The 22,182-nt window shown below is 39.2% G+C and overlaps 4 protein-coding genes across 7 annotated transcripts; 2 read left to right on the plus strand and 2 right to left on the minus strand.

Moving 5' to 3' along the window:
• The first annotated feature begins 688 nt into the window (after positions 1-688).
• On the plus strand, positions 689-5,503 carry LOC114871487. The gene is made up of 5 exons (XM_029177451.2): positions 689-1,289; positions 2,788-2,957; positions 4,848-4,929; positions 5,000-5,046; positions 5,189-5,503. The coding sequence occupies exons 1-5, from the start codon at positions 1,057-1,059 to the stop codon at positions 5,350-5,352; spliced, it is 696 nt and encodes a 231-aa protein (XP_029033284.2). The 5' UTR covers positions 689-1,056; the 3' UTR covers positions 5,353-5,503.
• Positions 5,504-5,505: 2 nt separating this feature from the next.
• On the minus strand, positions 5,506-6,643 carry LOC114871488. The gene is made up of 4 exons (XM_029177452.2): positions 6,575-6,643; positions 6,249-6,504; positions 5,868-6,069; positions 5,506-5,662 (listed from the first exon to the last, which is right to left on the minus strand). Exons 1-4 carry the CDS (start codon positions 6,641-6,643, stop codon positions 5,524-5,526), a joined length of 666 nt encoding a protein of 221 aa, XP_029033285.1. The 3' UTR covers positions 5,506-5,523.
• A 1,145-nt stretch (positions 6,644-7,788) lies between these two features.
• On the plus strand, positions 7,789-8,873 carry LOC114871551. Its single transcript, XM_029177596.2, has 3 exons — positions 7,789-7,949; positions 8,156-8,320; positions 8,516-8,873. Exons 1-3 carry the CDS (start codon positions 7,838-7,840, stop codon positions 8,827-8,829), a joined length of 591 nt encoding a protein of 196 aa, XP_029033429.2. The 5' UTR covers positions 7,789-7,837; the 3' UTR covers positions 8,830-8,873.
• Positions 8,874-8,953: 80 nt separating this feature from the next.
• Positions 8,954-22,088, minus strand: LOC114871550 (tumor protein p53-inducible nuclear protein 2). Of its 4 annotated transcripts, none has more exons than XM_029177592.2 (4): positions 21,601-22,088; positions 13,803-13,992; positions 12,435-12,826; positions 8,954-12,188 (listed from the first exon to the last, which is right to left on the minus strand). In XM_029177592.2, exons 2-4 carry the CDS (start codon positions 13,963-13,965, stop codon positions 12,033-12,035), a joined length of 711 nt encoding a protein of 236 aa, XP_029033425.1. In that variant the 5' UTR covers positions 13,966-13,992; positions 21,601-22,088; the 3' UTR covers positions 8,954-12,032. The 4 variants fall into 4 exon arrangements, with proteins under 4 accessions (XP_029033425.1, XP_029033428.1, XP_029033427.1 ...); XM_029177595.2 differs by lacking the exon at positions 21,601-22,088 and adding an exon at positions 21,292-21,588; XM_029177594.2 differs by lacking the exon at positions 21,601-22,088 and adding an exon at positions 20,153-20,239.
• Between the last annotated feature and the right edge of the window lie 94 nt (positions 22,089-22,182).

Below are 22,182 nucleotides of genomic sequence, written 5' to 3' on the forward strand. Positions count from 1 at the left end.
ATCACGGAATTCAGTTTCAGTCTCATCGGTTCCGCGCACCTGACACCATCCTTCCCGCTAAACGCGGCAGTAACGCAACTTAATCGACTCGCCCGAGGTATTATTCGATTTAGTTGAGTGGACAACGTCGTTACACGCACGTTCGATATAATTAAGCGGGAATCGGTTTGACGATTGTTTCTTCGAATGGCCAATGAAATTCTATTGCGCAATTATCTAGCATGGGAATTCGAACGAATGAAAGAAATAATGAGCGACTGAAAGAATGTCATCGGTTCTTTCCTCAGATATACTTTTAACTAGCTAACAAAAACGAACGTCACTCTCGATTTTACGTTTGATTTATGATTTGTGCTATTTTGGAGGTACTTGTTGGGCAATCCTTTGACAAAAGTAAAACCTTCATTAGGATTGAAAAAGTCATAAGGTAACTATTATTAAAATTGGGAAATTTTTATTATTTTGTAAATACAAAAAATATTACATATATAGAATTTAAATAAAAATAAAAATTGATTAGATCATGTGATCCCCCTCCACACACACCTCAGGTAATATATCACCAGGTCAATAGTGCTAGCCGAAAACAAGGCGTTTAAGGGTGGGGTAGATCCAATTACAGGTACAATGGATAAATATCACGGTGCACCAGTTGTAGAAGATGGTGGGGTTGGCGCAGGCGTGAAAGTCTTCGGTTTCACTTGTCTTCGAGATCGGCATCTACCTGTCGCTGGTAGAAGAGGAAAAACAGTGAAGCCCGCGGTTCCAAGCTGACCGAACGGATCCATAAGCGAAATCGTGCTCGTGGCGTACACAATGCGACACCGGAAACGGACAAGCTCGCTCTCGTTGCGATAGAAACGCGAACGAATAAGAGTTGAAGCTTCGAACAGTGTTAAATGAAGTTTCTACATTAAAAATTTATTTAAAAAAATAGAAAAAATAAAATTTTTATACAAAACTTAGAATTCCATACAGAATTTGAAAGACAAATTTTCGAGTATCTCGATAAAATATTTTAAAAAAAGGCAGAAGTGCGACGGAAATCGCCGAGACATGAAAATGCCAGCAGAGTCCTCGATTTATTGGGATTCGGTTGGTTCCCAGCGCTCCACATCCGGCGGCAGTACCGGAAGCGCCAGCAGGCACTATGTGGACCCGTGGGACCTGGAGAACTACGCGTACCTGCGTCGCCACAGCGTTGCTGGCCTGACGCAACAGGCGTCGCGACACCATCGGCATCAGGCACATCGTATGTCACAAGAGTCTCGCGCCCATTCTGAATATTGGTAAGTGACACTTGATCACCTGTGTAAATCGATGAAATCGATACGATACGATCGGCTAAGTCAATAAATCAAAATGATCCATCAAATATACAGGGTGTTCCAAAATATTGGAAACAAAATATAATGGCCCAAATTGAAAGGGCCTAATCTCCTATTTGACCCAAATTTTTGGGAAAATGTAAAACTAGAAAAAGAAAAAAAAATGGGAAATTGTGAAACCAAAAGTTTATGGAATGAAAATGATTTAACATGAATAATTCATCGATCTTAAGTCGATTGCATAAAGAAACTCGTCATATTGTTTACGAACGTAATATTTGCCTCTTCCTTTTTTTTTTCTTTCGTTCACAGTCTGTTTAACCTAATATATTTTTCATGGCTTGCAATTTGCTCGCGAAGATCGTATCGGTGGGCGCGAAGTAGGCCATGCTGTGTTCTTGAGCGTTGCTCTCTTGTAATATTTATGTACTTATTACATTAAACTACACCTTCACTTCGCTCGTCCCTATCTCTTTCTAACGAAACGCGTTCCTTTTTCAAGACGTGCTGAGATACAATAGTATAAGTGAGAATATAAACGTTATTCAATTTTTGCAATGATTAATTGTGCAAATGTAAACATTATTCAATTTTTGCAATCATTAATTGTGAAAATAAACACTTTCTAGTTTTTGAGAAAACATAGAGAGGTTGTAGTGAAAAGTAATTAATTTTAATTTCTGTTCATTTCAAAATCTTAAGTACTTAATTTGATCAAAAGATAATATTTCATATGAGAAAGTACCATTATTAAAATTTCATAAACTTCCATTTTAAATTGCAAATGATATTATGTTTGCTCATAAGAACATTGAATAGTCAAGGTTCATCAATCCCCTGACCTAACATTTCACCCAATGATCCTATTTTTAATTTTCATTTCTTTTTTTTTAAATTATGCGTAAACGTACTTGCATAATAAAGCTGACCACAAGTCGGTGCACAATTACACGACGATTTAATTGCCGGAAAGAGACACTTCCTTTAATCGTAATAGGCATTCATCAACGATCCAATCATGGTGCATTGAACCCCATAGCTGCGTTTAAATCGATCATTCGAAACGAGTCGGTGAAAGGCGGGGTCTCTTGAGTCGTTTCGCGTTGCGAGCACGGCTAATTTACCGATTTTCAAGCGAAAAATCACGGGAACGCGCGATTAATGATAATAAACTGAACCCGCCTCGAGCTAGAGCTAGAATTTAATAGCGAACATGTAATCTAGCCTCTAGTACGATAGAAACTACCATAGAAATCAATTTAATGATCGCTATACAGGTAATTGCTGAAATAAAAATACTAACCTCAAAAAAAAAAATAATTAACCCCTTTATAATTAGAAATATTTGGTAAAATATGTTAAATGATGTAGGTTGAGGGTGTTGAACTGTTAGCATTTATATGTTAGACAGATACTAATTAAGGGACTAATTAACAAAAGAAATGAACGAACATTGTAGGTACTCGTCGTCTACAAGAGAACCGGGGTACGTAGCACCAGCTTTCGTGGAAGAATTGTACTGTGGACCAGTCAGGCCAACGAACAATAGTTGTTATTATCACCAGCCGATCTACGAGGACGAGGTACCGGATTACGTCGCCCCGTTTCCGGTCTACGCGCCTCTCTCCGGTAAGATTAATTGCTTTTTCCCTGAAAGTACTCCCTGGATATCGAATCGAGGCTCATGCAGTAAATTAGAGGCGGGGAAACAGCGGAAACTGTTTTCACTGAGAAAGCTAACTACATGCTGTTTGATATATTCTGGAATATACCACTTTCGTAAATAGCCCGTGATGGTGTTGGTAGGTAGCATAAAGTGTAGAACAGGTTTTTTTGTAGTTTAGGGCAATAGGAAATTTTGTAATAGATATCATAGCAATATCATTGTATAACGCAGGTCACCAGAGTCCATAACTGCGAAAAGACCAATTTTCGTTCTTCGCGCATCTCCAGTGCGCATCTTCGCCCTGATTGGCGATACTCCCACCATCGCGTCGCAGTTATGGACTTTGGTGAACTGCTGTATATATATCATATCACTTTTATAGTATTTTAAAGGATATGCATAAAACTCCAAATGATACCTATTTATTACAAGTGCCATAAACTAAATGTCACAAGGGACAATGTAATAATCGTTGCAATCGAACATTGTCCACTGATTGAAAGCTTATCGTCGATTCGTCACGCGTTGCAATAACTCGACCACGATTTCTATCTTGTCCTAGAAAGCCTCTATCGCCGTGACGAATCGTCCTTTATACGCTTCTGCGACGCGTTATTATTATTACCATTTCCAGTAGCTTTCGAGCGTCCCTGCTTTCTCCTGCAAATGCTAAATCATCCATGCGAATGACATTTATATTTTCAATGGGAGGATACAACGGGAAATTCATTAATTGCACAATTGTGGGAATCGGTGACATGCATTAAAGGAAAGGAATTCAATTTTCTACCTTTTTACTTATGGCCTCGGAATGTTTCAAATTTCAATAATTAAATTTTAACGATCGAATAGCGCGGTCTGTGTTTACATAGCAGGTGCCATAAAAGGTAGACGGTCTCATGGAATACCAGTTGATACATTTGGTAAAGTCTGGTTCCTTACTGTCGGCCATTAATGGCGATCGGCCCTGAAACGGAAGTGCATTCCTCGAGGAAACGTTCGCGACGCGCCAGCACATGCATCGCGAAGCTGAAGTGCGAATTGCATAATGTTTTCGAATCGCTACACGCAATCGTGTCGCAACGTGTGGAAGAATATCGATTAACGAGGAGAAAACGAGTTTGATACTGTCGATTTTCAATCACAGATAACAAAATATATCTATTCATAAATCAGCTATAATAACTCTCGTGTCATCGCGACGATTTCCACGTCCTCGTTCCGAATTGCATAGAAGAAGGCGTCGGTGGGTGTCCAACCCACCCATTTCCTTAATAATTTATCATAGTCGAGTCCAGTAATTTATTATCGCTTCGTTACAACAGAAAAGAAATATATTCTTTTCTTTTTGAAAAAATATACAAAATTACGTGACCCAACGACCACAATGCAAATGAATTGTTTTTGACTGACCACAGATGGTCTGATACTACTTTCACAAGGAAAACAGACTTTTGTTATGTAAGTGCGTATTGTAAATTAAACTTTTTATGGGGGAACCATTTACCAACTACCAGAAAATTGATTGTTTAGCGTTGATAAACAGATGGAACGTAGATAGTTTGTTTTTGAGAAAGTTACCTCCGCTGTACAAAATTGGATCGGATGTGAAGTTTCGTTTGGCGGCTTTCTCTTTGAAAGTGATAAAATATAGGTATTTTTGTATATCATTTTTCAACATGAATACTTGAAGACATTCGTAGCTTTCTGTTTTTAATTATCAATCTGTACGGAATTATTTATAGAATATTTTATATTTTAGAAACAGTTACTACAAGTTGACCTGATTTTCAGGTTTCACTAATTGAAAATTAAAATAAACTGAAATGTTTTTATTTATATTTTCATTTCAGAAGTGAGACATGGTAAATATGTGGAAGACCACAGGCGGCACAGGCACAGATGCAAATCTACACCAATAAAAGATCCTCATAGGTATTTTCAATTCTAATTTTCAATTAATTTTTGCGTACAAAATAAATAATTGCAAAGTATCTTTCTGAAGGTCTGTGTATGGGAATCATATGCCACCAATGGATACAGTGGAATTAGGTAAATAAATAACAATTTATTCAACAAAGTATAAATTAATAATTTATTTTTCATTTCGGTTGTATCTGTTATAAAACAAAGTTGCTAACATAATTTTTCTTTGGTTAATTACTGTAATTTATTATTATTTTATTTTCTGTAGATATTCAAGAGCATCATCCCCGAACAGAATATCGTTCATTGGAACAAGAAGAATGTATGATGCACATTGTACCGCCCCCGCATCTCGATTTGAACACATATGGACATTTAAAGATTGATTATACAAACAGCTGGAACTCATTGAATCGTAAAATTAGTAAATAATTTCGACAGAAAGGAAAGAAATTATAATTGTAAATTAAACTCAAGGATCTTAAACATTTAATAATATTATCTATTTAAGAATTTCTGAATCGAACCAAAAATTGTTGCTAGTGTAAGATAAGAAACAAGTATAATTAGTTTTATGTCAACGTAATTGATAGTGATTTTGTTTTATACAATATCGAATGTAGCTGTTCTGTCTTCAGAAAATAATTTCCTCTTCTTGTTTCTCTGACTTTTACTTCCGGTGGATTCGTTTTCAATATCCATCAGGTTACTCTTATGTCTTTCTATGTTTAATTCTGGCCACCTTGATTTGTAATATATTATTTATGATTATTATAATAATTAAAGATTTGATTTTATGGCAATATTTTATTGTAAGTGCAATTTAAAATAAAATGTTCATGATACAACATTGGACATTTATTTAAGGTAAGAATTTAAGCAATATTTTTAACAATTGAAAGAAGTTAATAATTAAAAATTAAATAATTAGCAATAAATGATATTACCTAAAGCAAGAAGTATTGTTTTTACTTTTAACAAGATTTTTTGGCCTAGCAGTATTCTGTTTAGTATTTTGCAATAACATTTTATATCTTTGTATTTCGTCAGAATGTTTCTGTTTTAACAAAGCTATATCCTCGTTGTGTTTCTCTTCTTGCATCGACAATTGAGCCTTCAAAATTTCAATTTCATCTTGTAATTGATATGCTATGTAACAAACAACTCAATAATAATATTTAACCAACAAAAATTAACAAATTATAAAAACAATAAAAATCTGTAAATATTCAGAACAAGAAACCTTAGAGAAATTAATAAAATATTTATTTAAAAAACTTGAAAAAATTGAACAGATATTTATGATAATTAATTGTTGTTTAACATACTTCGCTCGTCATTTGCATTGCGATCAGTGTTAATAAGTCGTAAGTGATCGCATTGTTCTTTCAAATCTTCGATCGTCTTAAGAAGACCCTCCTTTTCTGTTTGCAATGCCACTATTGTAGATTTGCATCTTTTTTCCAAAAGTAGATAAGTCCTGGACAATTTTTCTAAATTCTCCCTCATTCTTTCCGAGCGTTCTTTCTCCATTGTCATAGTTTCGTCTTGTATCTTGCAATAAGCTTTTAAAGCTACGTACGCCTGTCAACAATGAAAATATTGACAAAATAATTGATATTTTAAATAAAATAGAGTGAATAAATTTCCATACGTCGCGAATTCTTCCGAATTCCTCGAGAATTCCTTGAAACTCGTAGCTTACGTACTCTTCGACCTCCATCTTGGAAGCTTCGAAGCTTGGAAGATTTTTAGCTCAGACTCGAACCATGGGTTTGTGTCCAATACTTCGATAAATTATACTTTTAAGTTTTTATCAAATAAAATAAATAATCGTTAGAAATTTAATTTTAATTAGTATAATAATTAAAAATCGGAAATAAAATTGCCATAAATTTCCAGCCCTCTAGCGACAAAAATTTCAACTAAATTTCGAATGTCGAATCAGCGCCCTCTGGTGATGAAAAAAGGAACTAAACTTTGCAAAAATTTTGGCCCTCTAGCGGCAAAAATGTGAACTAAATTTCGAACGTCGAATCAGCGCCCTCTGGTGTTGAAAAAAGGAACTAAACTTTGCAAAATTTTTGGCCCTCTAGCGGCAAAAATGTGAACTAAATTTCGAACGTCGAATCAGCGCCCTCTGGTGTTGAAAAAAGGAACTAAACTTTGCAAAAATTTTGGCCCTCTAGCGGCAAAAATGTGAACTAAATTTCGAACGTCGAATCAGCGCCCTCTGGTGTTGAAAAAAGGAACTAAACTTTGCAAAATTTTTGGCCCTCTAGCGGCAAAAATATGAACTAAATTTCGAACGTCGAATCAGCGCCCTCTGGTGTTGAAAAAAGGAACTAAACTTTGCAAAAATTTTGGCCCTCTAGCGGCAAAAATATGAACTAAATCTCGACCGTCGAATCAGCGCCCTCTGGTGGTGAAAATGGAAATTAAATTCGGCACGATTTTTCGCTCTCTGGTGCAGGGATATAAGAGATGCGGAGATGTAGAGTTGTAAGGGATTCGGAAATACAGTGATTTAGGGGTAATTCATGAAATGAATGAAAAAATATATAACTGCAAAGAGATGCCTTGGTTCATAAAGAAGAATGGGATAATAAGTAATTAGGAAGAGTGGATCTTGGGCCACAAAGAAGGATAAAATAATTCATAACTGAAAAGGATGGGATTTGGTTTATAAAGAGGAATGAAATAATAATAATAGAAGATGGAAACTCAAAAATTAATTGCAAAATAAAATATGTGAGGAAATGGATGATGATCAAAATTTCAAGATTTTGAAAAACGAGAGTTACTTTTTTTTGAAAATCTAAGCGAAGTTGCGCGCGGAATGCAACGTCACGAATATGCAAACATTTTGTTTGCACGGCAAAATGACAGAAATTTAATTAGCGATTGAAAATGCGCGATGCAATCTAAATCAACGATCACTATTAATAACGAGAACGATACAGATGAATCGATGGATGAGTCTGTTTTCGAGCAGATATGCGACACGATATTCGTTTTGATTCCCGAAGGTACGTTGAACCTTAAAATCGGTCTTTATGTTCATTAGAAACGCAACGATAAGGTTACAATATGAAAAACAGAATAATTCGAATTCAATCAGGATAAAAAATTTTGTTTCAATTTCAATTTTAGTATTTTTATTAATTTTCCAAAATCAATGTAATTGTCATTGCATTGACCATAGATACGTAATTATGATGGGGTTCTATGACAGTTCCACGATTGAAGCAGCTGTTCCTAAGCTGGAGCCAGCTTGGCACCGAAGACAGGGTGCAACTGGATGCCAAAGTAGCAAGCTGGTGTTGCCCTAATAGACGACAGCTTTATAAACCACTCCAGGAGGCTCTGATTCGATGGGAGACAGTACAGGACACCCAAGGTTAGCTACACTTGCTGACATGACATAAATTTTGAAATTTAAAAAAATTTTGCAAGTGTACCAAAAATCATTACATTCGCTCAACAGAACTCTTTCAATGCCTTAGGCACTTAAATTCTTCATGTCAATCAACCGCTATAAATTATCCATTCAAGTCAGTACTTGTTAAGTCTCAATTATTCAACGATTCAACAGGCGCTCCCGGTTGCGAGCCAGGTATGGTCTCGTTTTCCTGCGATCCACAGCTGGAGGAGGAGCTCGTCAGCGTTATTTACAGCTTGGAACTTTTGTTCACGAAGAACCGAAGGGACAAGGAGATCGATATGGACTATGAAATTGGTCGTTGCACAGACATCAAAAGGGAGATGTCCTTGAACCTAAACAGCGAGAGTAATCTGCGTTCCATGCTCAGCCCAAAGGATAGAACACCCCACTCTGTGCACAGTTGTGGTTACATTGCTGATTTCAAGAAATCTGATGACGATCTCAGCGGATATCTGACTAATTGAACATAAAATTGATCTTTCATCTTACCTGGATCAGATGATGAATTTTTAATCACTTTTCATCTTTATTCTTCCATTCTCTACGCTATATACAAAAGAAGGGTGATCATTAAAAATGACTGCATAATTTGTGACATAAAATAGTTTATTAATCATCGTTATAAGGGCCAAGGTGTACGAGCATACATTCAAATAATACATGTCGATCAATTGATACAACAAAAGTCAAAAAAAAAAAAAAAACAATACGAATTAAAAAGTCCGGATCACGATGTCGACTTGAGTCGCGTCTCGCGAACGCTAGATCGTCTCCTCTTCTAAAGACATTAATTGCTATACCGCGACGATAACTTCAGGACGAACACTGTTCCTTACGAGAGAAAGTTTAGATATAAACAATACGTGTATACAATTAATTAATCGCGCTTTAACTCTCCTCTCGTCCATCAAGCTACGTTCAGTGTGCGCCTAGCCAAGTATCTAGCCTCCTATCACTTCTGTCCACCATGTTTGCTCTTCAATTTTATTTACAAAATGTTAGCTAAATCCTTTGGACATTATGCTCATTTGTTCAGAGTTAAAAAATGGAGCCTCAATTGTCTCATTATCCTCTGGGTTCGTTAAGTACTATCAGAGCTAGCTATCACTTGACTAATAGGTTAGGTATCTCAGAGTCATCATTACGGGGTTAGAATGGTGACCATAGGATCATGAAGTAGAGGATCCAAGTAAAGGACTCTATAGTGTTTAACTCAATCACAGTCTGAACGTCTGTCATTATCAATGAGGAATAATATACAGCTTCAGCAGGATGAGACAGGTCACGTTAGGTTAGGCATCTTGGAACCAATATTATGGGGGTGAAATGGTGACTCTAGGACTATAAAGTAGGGAATCCAAGGACTCTATAGCGTTGAATTCAATCACAGTCTGAATGTCTATTGTTATCAATCTAGGATGATACACAGCTCCAGTAAAATGAAGCTTAGGTTAGGTTAGGTTAGCTAACACCTTTAAAGAGCTGCTAAACCAATGCTTGGTACAAGTAAACGTATTGACACTCTAATGATGATGAGATTCGTTTGGACTTTGACGACCAAATTTATTAATCATGTCGAAGAGCAGGAATGTTAGAAGAAATCGGTGTCGTAGTTTAATCGTATCAACGCTCTTCTTCACAGAAGAAATCACCAGAGGATCGCATGGACGTTATTTGAAATTTTCAATCTATTACCAATTTCCGGCATAAGCGGAAATCTGACTTATCGACCGAGTTAACGGTGGACTGGAGACGCCGGGAGAGTATGCGCCATTTCTCTTGTTCTCCTTTCTTTCAATCTCCATACTTTGAAATTGTTGATGCCCTATAACGCGCATCGGGTATATAGAAACCGATTCTCAATGTTGGAATCTCTTTTGAAGCCGTGTCTCTCCCTCGCGTGTTCACAAACCGCTTGAATTCACTTACATATTTTGGGTCATTGGGGTTATGAGCATTCTTGCAAATTTTTCATTAAAAAATTCTTGGAAGTTTTGAACATTTCGGAAATGAACTGTGTATCACAATATCAATCCTTATTTATGAATAAACAAGCATCTTGTTAGACTCTCAAGCTTCTTAAATAAAAAACCACATCAGGTGGTAATACAAAAATGGAGATCCTTGAAGTAAAGAAAATAGAAAGTCATTTAAAAGAAATAAGTATATTTTTTCCTATTACGTATGCAACAACAAAATCAAATTATTCATAATAATATTTTACATCATTCGCTTCATTGCTCACTCAAACACTGACATCAAGATCTTCAAAACTTCCAAAAATGTTTTTATTTTCACACGACATTCAAAGCGATTAATAGCCCATGGTTATTCACAGTCATTGGGTGCCCCGTCTGAAGGTAGCACGAGGGGACACGGCTGTTTTTTTCTTGCTATAAATCCGGGTTAACGTGCTAAAGTGTCATTTTCGTCGTTCTACGCAAAGCTATGCGCAACGAAGTCCCATAGAACATCGTATGGGGCTTTGTCACGTCGATCGCGCGTTTTATCATAGCCTACCTAACGTTACGCATAATATTAATCGATATTACCATACCATGTGCCGCTAAATAAATATATTTATTCGGACACCCATAGTCGACAGACGTTAGATCGTTCAGACGCGTCTCTGAATCAGTCTGACCATCTTTGAACACACTTATCCGGATGGCGATCAACCGAGTGTTCGCTACGCATCCTCTTCGTCGTATTCCTCGTGGTCGCGAAATTCCAGCGCGAATTTAATCGTAAGACGAACCGAAAACGCGTGGTCCCGAAGTGAATTTCTTGATCGTTTCATTGAAAATAAGCGAAAAATAAAGGGACAGACGGATGGACAGAATATCATGGATTCGGAGATTACGCTAAATCGTCCTGCCCGCTACGAGGGGCAGGCTGTTATAATCGTCTTAAATAAAAACTAACGTTAACGTATACACGAGTAGAAACACGTTTTGCCCTATGCTAGAGGCTAAGACCGAGTATACACGCGATTAAAACTGGGAAGATGCGCAAGGTGTCGAGCATGGTAGCCTTCCCTAAGGGGAACTACTTTGCTCGCCAATGTACCCGTACGCGTCCGACCCCATCGAATCTCTCATCGCGAGTGAACCTGCTGCGTTCACGCAAATCTTTCCTTCGAATTGTGTGGCAGACCTGGACGGACACCCTGACAGTGGCGAATTTCGACAGAGGCTATACACGGGTGCCGCCTGTACTTTGGTACAAATTGCTTTAAGGTCCTTTCTTCGATGAAAACACGTGATTCCAGAGGGTTCTGTACGCATGCGAGCGGATTAACTAATAAAAACTTGATGCGTTTGTTCGCGCGATGAGAGAGGGCACCCATCGTCGATGATTAAAGCACAGTCTCTACTTCGACTATGTTTCTCGCAGCTTACATTAATACATTCGTGTGCACCTGGTGTGTTCGACGTGGGTGACGACGAGCGAGAACGCGATACGGCAGTTAAAACTTAAACTTGGCTCTTCATGTTCCTCTTCGTCTTCAATTTTGCGCCGGCCTTTTACTTTGTCCGCGCTTGCGTGTGGCTCTTGTACGCGTGTACGTCGTCATTTTTTTTTCTTTTCGTTTTTTTGTTTTTTTTTTTTTGTTTATGTGTTAGGAATAAGGTATTTTAGTACACCTTGGCCTGAGATCGAATGACTAGCATTTCCGGTTGTTATTCGCGCCACTGTTCTGGATCCGCAAGCGGTCTTGGCGACGTGGCCGCTTGCCTTTTACACTGAACACTTCCCTCAGCTTATTACTCCTCTCCAGGCGGCCTCTCTTCAACGCTTGGGTGGACCTCTTCTCGAGGACCTGGACATAATTTAATTGCTGCCTCTTAGCGATCATCGTGCAACAGGCTGTTGACTAAAACATCTATCGCGTTTGATGACAACATCAGTTATATAGCAAGGACGTAAGATAGATAAGAAATCTGATCAGCGAAACAATTACAGAAACATAAGAACCTGAAACAATAGCCAGGGCGCCTGTCCTAATGGCACCCATTGGGAGTTAAAGATACGACCTTACTGATGTAGGCAACAGAACAATAGATACCTTTTGCGCCGATCGAAGCTGAACTATCCTCTTCTCAGTGCGGACGCGATCGCTGACGGGTCTTCCGTCGTGGATGGCCGGTCTGCGCGTTGCTTCTTCGTCCTCGCTTCTTCTCGGGCTAGGGCGTTCCAAAGAGGCTGCCTCGGCTGGTGTACCGGAAACGACAGCAGGTAAAACGTCCTCCTCGACGTCCCGCTCTTCCGGCGCATCCGGCGTGGGAGGTGGAGTGTCGGGGGCGACCGGAGACGCTGTGGCTCGGTAAACGGACATACTGGGGTGCTCTATCAGCAGGTCCTCTAGCGGTGAAGTTTCTACATTCACGGGTCCCGCCCGTGTGAAGCACGCGGGTGGCGTTACATACCACGACTCCTCCAGCGCCGTCGTGCCCTCAACTGTGATTTAGAAACAGACCTCAGATTAGTCTTTACGTTATTTGTTGGAGTACTGTTCACTGGAATCTTTAGAGACTTCGATACAAATGTGTATGCATGTGCTAACGTGGTCCATAAGGGGAACACATGAATTTCATGATTGGGTTAGGTTATATTAGGTTAGGATTGTGGCACTGGAAATAGAACCTAGGACCTTCGCATTCATAGACAGCTACCTTATCTATGATTCCTCTTATAAATGGGGCCCATGAGTCCATAAGTGCATACACGTGCATGGGTGCACTGGTCGTTTAATCCACAGATGGGACTCATGAGTTCGCCAATATGTGTATGCGTATAGGTGTATTAGCTGCCTAGTCTACGAAGGGGATCCATGTATTCACAAATGTGTGTTGGGGAGATCAAAGGAAGACTGTGAGTGATTGGGGATAGTCGAAGCTCGTAAAGGACCCCTGCTGCGGACAGCACTAATTTGTGGCCTCCGGTCGGTTTCTAGCGGTTAGCCTAACCTATTTGAAATCGATGACGCAGAGTGTGCGTCATACCAATTATCTTCTATAATTCCCAAGCACAATGAAAAATATTTTAAGCCTGATTTGAATGATTTCAAGCAGCGAATACATTGCATTACTCACGTTGTTTTAAGAACGATAAGGACTGCATTTTAATGAGCCTGATAATTTCGTGCTCGAATTATTAAACGCGAGCACGTGCAAAAGAATTTCCGCATGAGGAAAGATTCAAAATCTGTTCTGACTTTACGAAACGAACTCGATCGTCTTTAGACGGCTGGTTATATTCCAGCGAAGAGTAATCACATTATTCGCTGCCTCCTCGTCCAAACACGCGTCTCGTTTTACACTGCCCGAACACACAGAAGCACCCCAAACGTGAGAAGTAGTCAGACTGCAAAGGGTCGACAGACTTTTTCGAATTTCTCGAGCACGGTCCCTTTGTAAAAGGGTGCCAGACGTACCAGCACGGTCAATGAGGATCCAGTCATCACCCTCGACCTCCACCTGACTGAGCCTCGCCATTACTGGAAGGGACTCCGGGGTTTCGTTATTGGACCCTTCCCGTGAATCTTGTGCGCCGGAGATATTACCTCCGAGTAAGTAGTTTGCCAAGCTGCTCAGCATCCTGACCTTCTTTTAGCTCTTCAGCGCCTGCAAAACGTTCGTGAACCATCCGTTCGAATAAAATGTCTTTTGGTGACGATCGTACGAAATGGTGGAAGATTTTATGAATACATAGGGTGTCCTCAAAATAAAGAACCCTAACTTACAGTCACTTTTACAGGATCATATCTGACCCCACCATGGTACTCAAGGGTTAAAGGAAATGCTTTGATTTAGCATCTGAAAGGAGAACAGGAACGAAGACGGTGTATTTGCTTACGGAAACTATCGAGAAGCCGTAGAAATGCAAATCCAAGATAAAGCGAGCATGTTAGTACTGATTAACGTGTTTGCTTCCACCGTATTATTGACGATGCATCCGAAGATTTAATACCTAAAGCTTTCCTGTTTTTTCTTCTTTAAATAAAAATGCTTCCATACTTCGAAACTCTTTTCGAAAGGATCCCGTCGATCGCAAAGTGTCACGCGCTCGCGCGCGTTTGTCGCGCAATAGCGATCATCCACGCGGAACGCGTCCATCCGCGCGCGAACATGCTGAAGTGCGTAGTAGCAGCGCTATCGGGCCCATGGCCAGCATGTTATAATTATTGCCTCTCGTAAGAATTCGCATGGTGCGCGTTACGCTGAGTGACAAGTCAAATAACCAGCGTTCTTTGACCCTGACAGCGAATCGATAAGTTTCTTATGGGCTGCTAAATGCGCCATCTTCACGAATGACACAGGTCGAAGGACCCGAAACACGTGCCACGTAACGGGTGACCTATTTATCACGACCGTACGAATAATATGCTAATTTACAAAGTGGAAATGAACTAAGGTCTGACATCAAGTTTCAGTTTGTATCTGAGGATCATACATGCAGCTCAATTAACCCCTCTGACCCGAATCATATAAATTATTGCAATTTCTAAATACAGTTGAGCACTGTACCAATCTCGAGTCGAAAGAGTTAATATACTATTATTTATACTTACCGTTACTAATTTTGCTAATCTGCGCAGAAACAACCTTTCATTCACAGCCAGAAACACCAGGAGTGAAAATCAACTAAATCAACTATAGTTTCTTCCACTATCACGAGGGCATATCACCTGTTCCACTACAAGTTCTCCAATCATTTCGATACATATCAAAGTATACACCACTGGCAAAAATATTGCTACACTGAACACACTTTATCTCCAGCAAGAACGAATCTAGAGGGGGATTTCATCAAATTATTTATAATTTTCAAATGGTTCAATATTAAAATAATGAAGTCGCATTTAAAAAGCGTATCTTCCAGATATTTCGCTCTTCTGAAGAGCTTCTGGATCCGTCCCTGATCTTCAATCCGAATGCACACACAAGTTCAGTCACCTCGATCATTCGCAAACTTTGCTCACGAGATTCGAATCGCGATGAAAAAATGACGGGAAGAAGTTAGAACGAGATTCGCAATTAAAATATTCCGCAGCTTCCCGGTGTGTGTTTACTCGCTGATAAGGCAACAAGTTCGATAACACTGGTCGCGCTAGAAACGCTCGCGCCCGCAGACTAAGCCCGAATGATTCATGAAACGAGTGAAAACACGTAGCGGAGAGTGAAGCGTGTTTCATCGTATCGCGGTTCGAACATCTGTTTTGCTAATTTCACGCGAACGGATAACGGGCTTCTGTATTATTGCCGCGAAACACGTGACGCAACCGTGACTCCATCGGTGGATCTTCGATTTCTCGTCAGGGTTCGACGAAACAGCAGGAAAATTCAGATAAAAAATAGCGAAATGAAAAACATTGCAACGAGAGTTGATTAGCACGTGTATCGTATTAGAGAAAGAGGGACCAACAGAATGGAAAGTTTAATTGAATTTCAGAAATGGAACCGTGTTCGATTTATTTCCTGTCACGTGTTCGAATGTTTTCGACGGAAAGAGATTTTTCCTATTTTTAATTAAATCGAATTATAATTTTCCTTTTTTTATGATAGAAATGAATTTTGTACAATTATAGAGATTTTGAAAGTTAATAATTGGGCAAAATTGAAATAAAAATAGAAATCATCGAAATCATTCGAATGCTGCTTTCACGCTTTAGACACGTTTCGAAGCGTGTTATTAGCTCGATTTAGGACGCGCGTGTTTGCCCGCGAAATTTGAATTACGCGGTCAAAGTACGGGCCCTCTTTTTTCCCGCCGCTATAAATACTTCGGCTGCTCCGTTACGCCAAGACGATTTTTCCTTTCTCGCCTCGTTTTTCATAACTCTTAACGCATCATCGGTTACCGTGTCACTCGCTGAAATATTATGTGTAACATACACACGCCCAACCACGTGCACACGAATAAACACACATGCGTTTTATCATGCCGAGTGTCTCTCCTCGTAATTATGTTAATGGATAACGATTCACTTTTTACACGTTTCTCCTTGAAACGTGCCGTTTCGTAACACTCTTCTATGAAATTAACGCGATGGAAACGCGACGAGATTCGAGACCGGTAATTAAATCAACTTTTTTTATGAAGTTTCTAATTAACGCTCTCGTTGACACATCGAAGTTGTCAAAAATTACGTTGTACAATAATTTTGTTTCTTTTGAACTGTGAATTTGTTATTTTAATGATATAAAAGTACCTCTCTAATTGTCGCAAATCTTAGGCAGCACAGTGACAATTAGAGAGGTACTGAAAATTTTTTTTTTTAAGTTTTAAATCACAAATAATTATAAATTTCACAATTTTGTTTGTTATTTACATAACATAACGGCACGTTTCTAAGTGACCCAATCTTCAACCCATATCAGATATGACTAATTAACCTGCCATAAAACTTACATTTTAACACAAAATACTAAACAAACGACACCTAAACGAAGTCAAACAACAAAATACGGAAATCTATAAAAATGCATCGTTTTTTATGACTCGTGTAAATTGGAACAAATCGTTTTGGTTTATCATCGAATTATCTGGATGAAATGTTGAATAAATTAAACAGCACAAATTGACTGCATTATCGGCATTTTCTTCTTGCCTGGTCATCGTTTTTTTTCTTCTTTTTTTCTTTCTCCTTATCATACTGTTTTCTTTTTACGCAGATATCACACAGAATAACAAATGCTACCAGTCTATCGATTTTGCCCGTTTCTCTTGAATCATAATCAGGCTAATCGCGCTTGTTACTGTAGTCTTATCGTTGCGTCAGAAAAGTCACTGATTTCATCGTCGCAATTGTAATTTATTTGTACGATAAGTGAACGTTATATCAATCCAAAAAACCCGATTGAAAACAGAGGTTTGAATCATTACAGATATTACTGTACATTCATAAAAAAAAGAGATATTGATGATTATTTTCCTGGAATATAAATTGCATATATATTTCGAAACAAATTGTACAAATTTTCTCATTTTTTTATTGCAGAGGATGAACAGTTGTACTTGAAAAAATATATCAGACAGTTTTATTTTTTTCATCTCAAATTAGACTTCAGTTTATTTTCACAAACTCAGGTTTTATAGTTGTTTCAGAGTACTTTAACTTGACTAAACACAGAAAATATTAACAAGGACACTTAAAGAGAAAAAAAATACTGCATTGAATTTTTTGGAATTCAAATTCTATCGGAATTCAGTCTCATTGATTACCATGAATTTAAAAATAAGAAAAGCAAGTTGAAACAGAATGTTTCAACATAGTGGTGAGCAACCTGCAGCTCCAAATATGTACAGAACCTGTCCGATAATTCCCCGCCTTCGGGGTTCTAAAAGTGGGTCTAAGAAATGGTGACAGTAAATTAGGAGGTTCTGAAAAATTTAATTTAAATTTTATTTGTATACTTCTTTTTACTTGTAGGTTTGGTCCGTTGCAAGAAAAAGTTGCTCATCACTGTGGTGTTAACACATAATCGTGGTAAAAAGTGTTCTTGCCTATTGTGGCTGGTGGAACTAGTTGCAACGCAAAATGCAGTGACTCATGAGTAATAGTGTCGGTGATTCAAGCGGCGATTAGGTAGCCGTTTTTAAGGTAATCGAAGTCTTCGTGTTCCCAATTGTATAAATAAAAAACAATTAGAATATAACATGGACCATATCTAAATCGACACGTTACACCACAATAGAAGATTAAATACACTCCCATTATCACAAAGGAATGATAAATTTTATATAAAAAATAAATAAATAAAATCAAGCACTTGACAATTTAAAAAAATAAAAATTTATCGTATCGACAGTCAAGGCATTCTTTTATTTATAAGAATGCAGTGTGTGTTATTTAAGAAAAAAATGGAGAAAAATTAGAAAAAAAATTGTTTCATACTTTTAAACACTGTATTAATAAAAATCATTTACAATATTATATAACATACATTAACAATTTGCTGAACTTGATTATTCCATTACACTCAAGGAAGTTTGAAAAGCAGCTGAACGATCGAAATCAATGAATGCAGTCGTTTCAAGCGCGCCAAAAGTAACATTACCGTTTTTATCACGAAAATTATGTAACCTCGTAGACGACGATAGTTTACATAACAACGAGAGCGCTGGCATCCGGCTACGAGAAATGACGGACGAAATTGCCCGAGGAGCAATTAAACGGGGTCAATGTGTCCACGCAGGGAACAAAAAAAAGTCACCAGGTCAAAACTACCATGAAAACAGTGATCGAAAGAAGAACGCTATCACGAGGCACACGGTGACGAAATTCTGAGCAAGTTCGCAAAGGTTTCTAATAATACGCGGCTGATCGATGAAAGCCGAAATAGAAGAGGCGCGAGACAATTTGCGAACGAAACTTTCGAACTTTGGATAACGAAGATTTCCCACGAAAAATATTTACAAGAGATTTGAACGAAGCTGTAGATTTATAGAGTGACCCAATGGAAGAGTAACGGTATGGTTCATTCGTGCCCAATCGCCCTTAAGGGTGAAAAGCAACATCAAAGGCACTTCGGTCCACCCATTTTCCGCCTATAACTCTTCAAATATAACAGATGTACCTAAATGTTTAGAACGAAAGTTTAATGGTATCATAAACGCTACAAATTTGCCTTAAAGAAATTTTGAAAAAAGTTTTTTACAACATTTTTATTTTGAGAAAAAAATATTTTTCAAAATTTTATTGACGCAAGTTTGTAGCTTTTATTGGACCATTAAACTTTTGTTCCAAACATTTTTTTATAGCTGTTGTATTTTAGGAGTTATTTGCAAAAAAGTAAAAGTCCGTCTGACTTTGGAGACAGATGTCCTAACTTCAAAGGGCGATTGGGCGTGAATTAAACATGGCGTTACTACTCTATCAGCCTATCAAAAGTACAGCCAGTGTTTACTTGTCAATAGTAATTCAAGTTAGTGCTTAGAAACTTTTGTACGGTTTTAGAGGATCACTGTCTTCGCCCTGAACTTGAGTGGTCAACCTAAAATAAACTTCTAATGACCAGTCTTACGTCTTAATGACCAGCTTATCCAAACTTTCTATTTCTCAAGTTAATTTAGAAGCTATTTGGGAAGTGTTAAGTTTTCTAATGTGAATTTGATTTGTCTAAAAAACTATGTTGCAAACATAGTTGATTAACAAACTTGAGTCTTCAAGTGTTTGATTGTAACCTCAACAATCATCGACTTATCTAATCTTTATAACTAAAAGAAGAGTGATGAATATTTAAAGCTTAGTAATGGCTACTTAGCGAGTAATCTACTTTATTATAATGGAAAGCTGGCTTCACTAAACTAGAACCGAACTCATAACCTTTCCACTAGAATATAGCAGATGACTCATTAAGCACAGTACTCGTTCGATAATTTCTGTTAGGTACGTCTCTTGCCCACACGCATCAATGCCCCCCACTTATCAACCTAGATGGCCAATGACACTTGATGATTCTCCATTTCTTAGAAAGGACCATCTCTAAAGCCGCAAAAGCGGGAAATTATCGAACGATTACTGTAGACATTACAAATATCTTCCTTAGTGTCCTCCATAACTATGCAAAGTTTGGGCGAAATCAGAGTTCAGGAGGTCTGCGTCTGTAAGTTCTTCACCTAACTGCCTCAAACTTACAGATAAGTTTCTTAAAATGGACACCAAAACTGGATTCTACTTCAAAGCGTGATCATTAAAAACATCGACGGTAAAAATTGGATAACGAAACAGTAATGGAGCGTGCCCGATCGACGTTCCCATTAAGCATGCGATATTCTTACCGAGCCAGCCGCAGTGTCGCCAATATGGAGATCGTAAAACAAAGAGAGAAACAGTGTTGATCTCTCATCGGAGGAATGAGGGGGGAGGGGAGGGGAATAAAAACCAGCACGCGATACTCCTCCTCATCCTCATCCTCCTCCTCCGCCGTCGCTTCCTCCATCTCTCGTGGCAGTTACTCCCGTCAGCTTCCTACCGTCCGAGTAAACAAAGTCGTTCGACGAATCGAAATCGCGGAGTGGCCGAGGCCGAAGAGAAAAGAAACGGCGCGTAGTACGGGTGGCGTGCTTTGCGATTCGCGGAAATAAAGGACGCGTTGTATCGTCGACGAGAATAGACGCATTGGCTCGTGGACCGTTCGCGAAGCTACGTGCATTGCACAATTGACGTTCGTTCGTTTCGCGGCTCGACAGGCAACCACTGACGTTGCCCTTGCACTTCTAACAGCGGGCTGTGGTTACCGGGCGCTCACTGGCACTGCTGCATTCTGTATTCGATCGAATTCTATGATGCATATAACCCTGTCACTACCTAGCGTCGACACATTCACCGCCTCAACAGCATCGCACTTCGATCCTGACCGCGTTACAAGGCCGCTCCTGTCTTTCTTTTAATCACTTTCACGAGCAACCTCGATGCTCCGTCGGTAAGATCGAGGAAATGTCATACCAACAGCGGACACGCATCTTTGGCACCGTCGTACTCCGAAAAATAATTACACAGATAGTCACGAAAAAGCCAAGTTTCCGTGTACACGCATACAGGTACATACACACACGGATGCGCTCAAGTTGCTTGTGACAACGACCTTGATCTCGAATTCGCGTGTTCTATCGCTCTCTCTCACACACACTCTCTCTCTCTGTCATTCTCTTTCTTCAAACGAGTGGGCAGCTTGGAGTAGTTTTCCTTCGATGCAGTAATAACGTAGTTAAAGCAGAAAACCCACACACCACTGCACCCCGAATGGTTGGATCAGGTACGTACACTCAGGCAGCACAGGCAGACAGGCAAGACGCATACATCTTCACGGTGAATCGTCCCTTCACACTGAACGAATATCCTTTTTTTCTTGACAAAACTCAGTAGTTTATGTCACTCGTACTATATACATATCTTTCTCTCCCCTTCAGTCACTCACTCGCTCCGTTCAGGCTTCGTCACCCTTTGCTCCTCTTCGTCGTACTTGAATCACACCGTAGGAGAGACAGGCTAGGTGAACAGGAACGAACAGGCAGAAGAGTCGAGTCTGACGATGCTTTATCCTGACTGACAAATGCCGTATGCCGTTTGTCGTCACGTAATATTGGGCTAGGCGCGGGGCCACGGACGTATCGTTGACCCCTCTCGACACACGACAGAGAAACAGAAGCAGCACGCGAAAGGAGAACGAGAGTGATAGAAAAAGAAAGAGGAAGAAGAAGTTGTATGAAGAAAAGGATCCACTCGCCTGAACAGTGTTGCGTTTGAGGAGCCGTGGTAGCAACTGCCCCCAGTAATAGTCGTCAGCTGATTTCGACTGGCTGGCTGGCTGGGCAGTCAAGCCGTTGCCGAGGGGCAAGAGCAGAGGTACGCTCCGACTGGTGGGGGAATTCCCAGTGGTGGGGAGGGCTTTTAAAGCAATATCAGGGCCGTCTCAACCGCGCAAACCATGGCACCCCTTCTCGCATCGATCTTCCACTCGACGACGTTACTTCGGTTATCTTCTAATTCGTTATCGAATCTCAACACTCGTGTAATCTCGGCTTCGATATAAATAATCATGACGCGAATGCATGGTACACGTGCGGTCGTGAACTTTGTGTTTACAACTAATTGTTTACTCTTCAACTGAATTACTCGTATCTCTGTGAATTTCGTGCAGATTGATTTACGAGATAACTAAAGGCAGATAAGAAAATGATTTAATCTAAGATTTGCTAAGAATAAGAACCACGAAATTATTGCAAATATAGGAAGTGGAAAATCGATGCGGGACTTCGTGTCTTGGTACTGGCGATGCACAAGACTCTCGTATTAAATATGTAGAACG

Source organism: Osmia bicornis, chromosome 16 (assembly GCF_907164935.1).
Source record: "Osmia bicornis bicornis chromosome 16, iOsmBic2.1, whole genome shotgun sequence".
NCBI classification, from domain to species: Eukaryota; Metazoa; Arthropoda; class Insecta; order Hymenoptera; family Megachilidae; genus Osmia; species Osmia bicornis.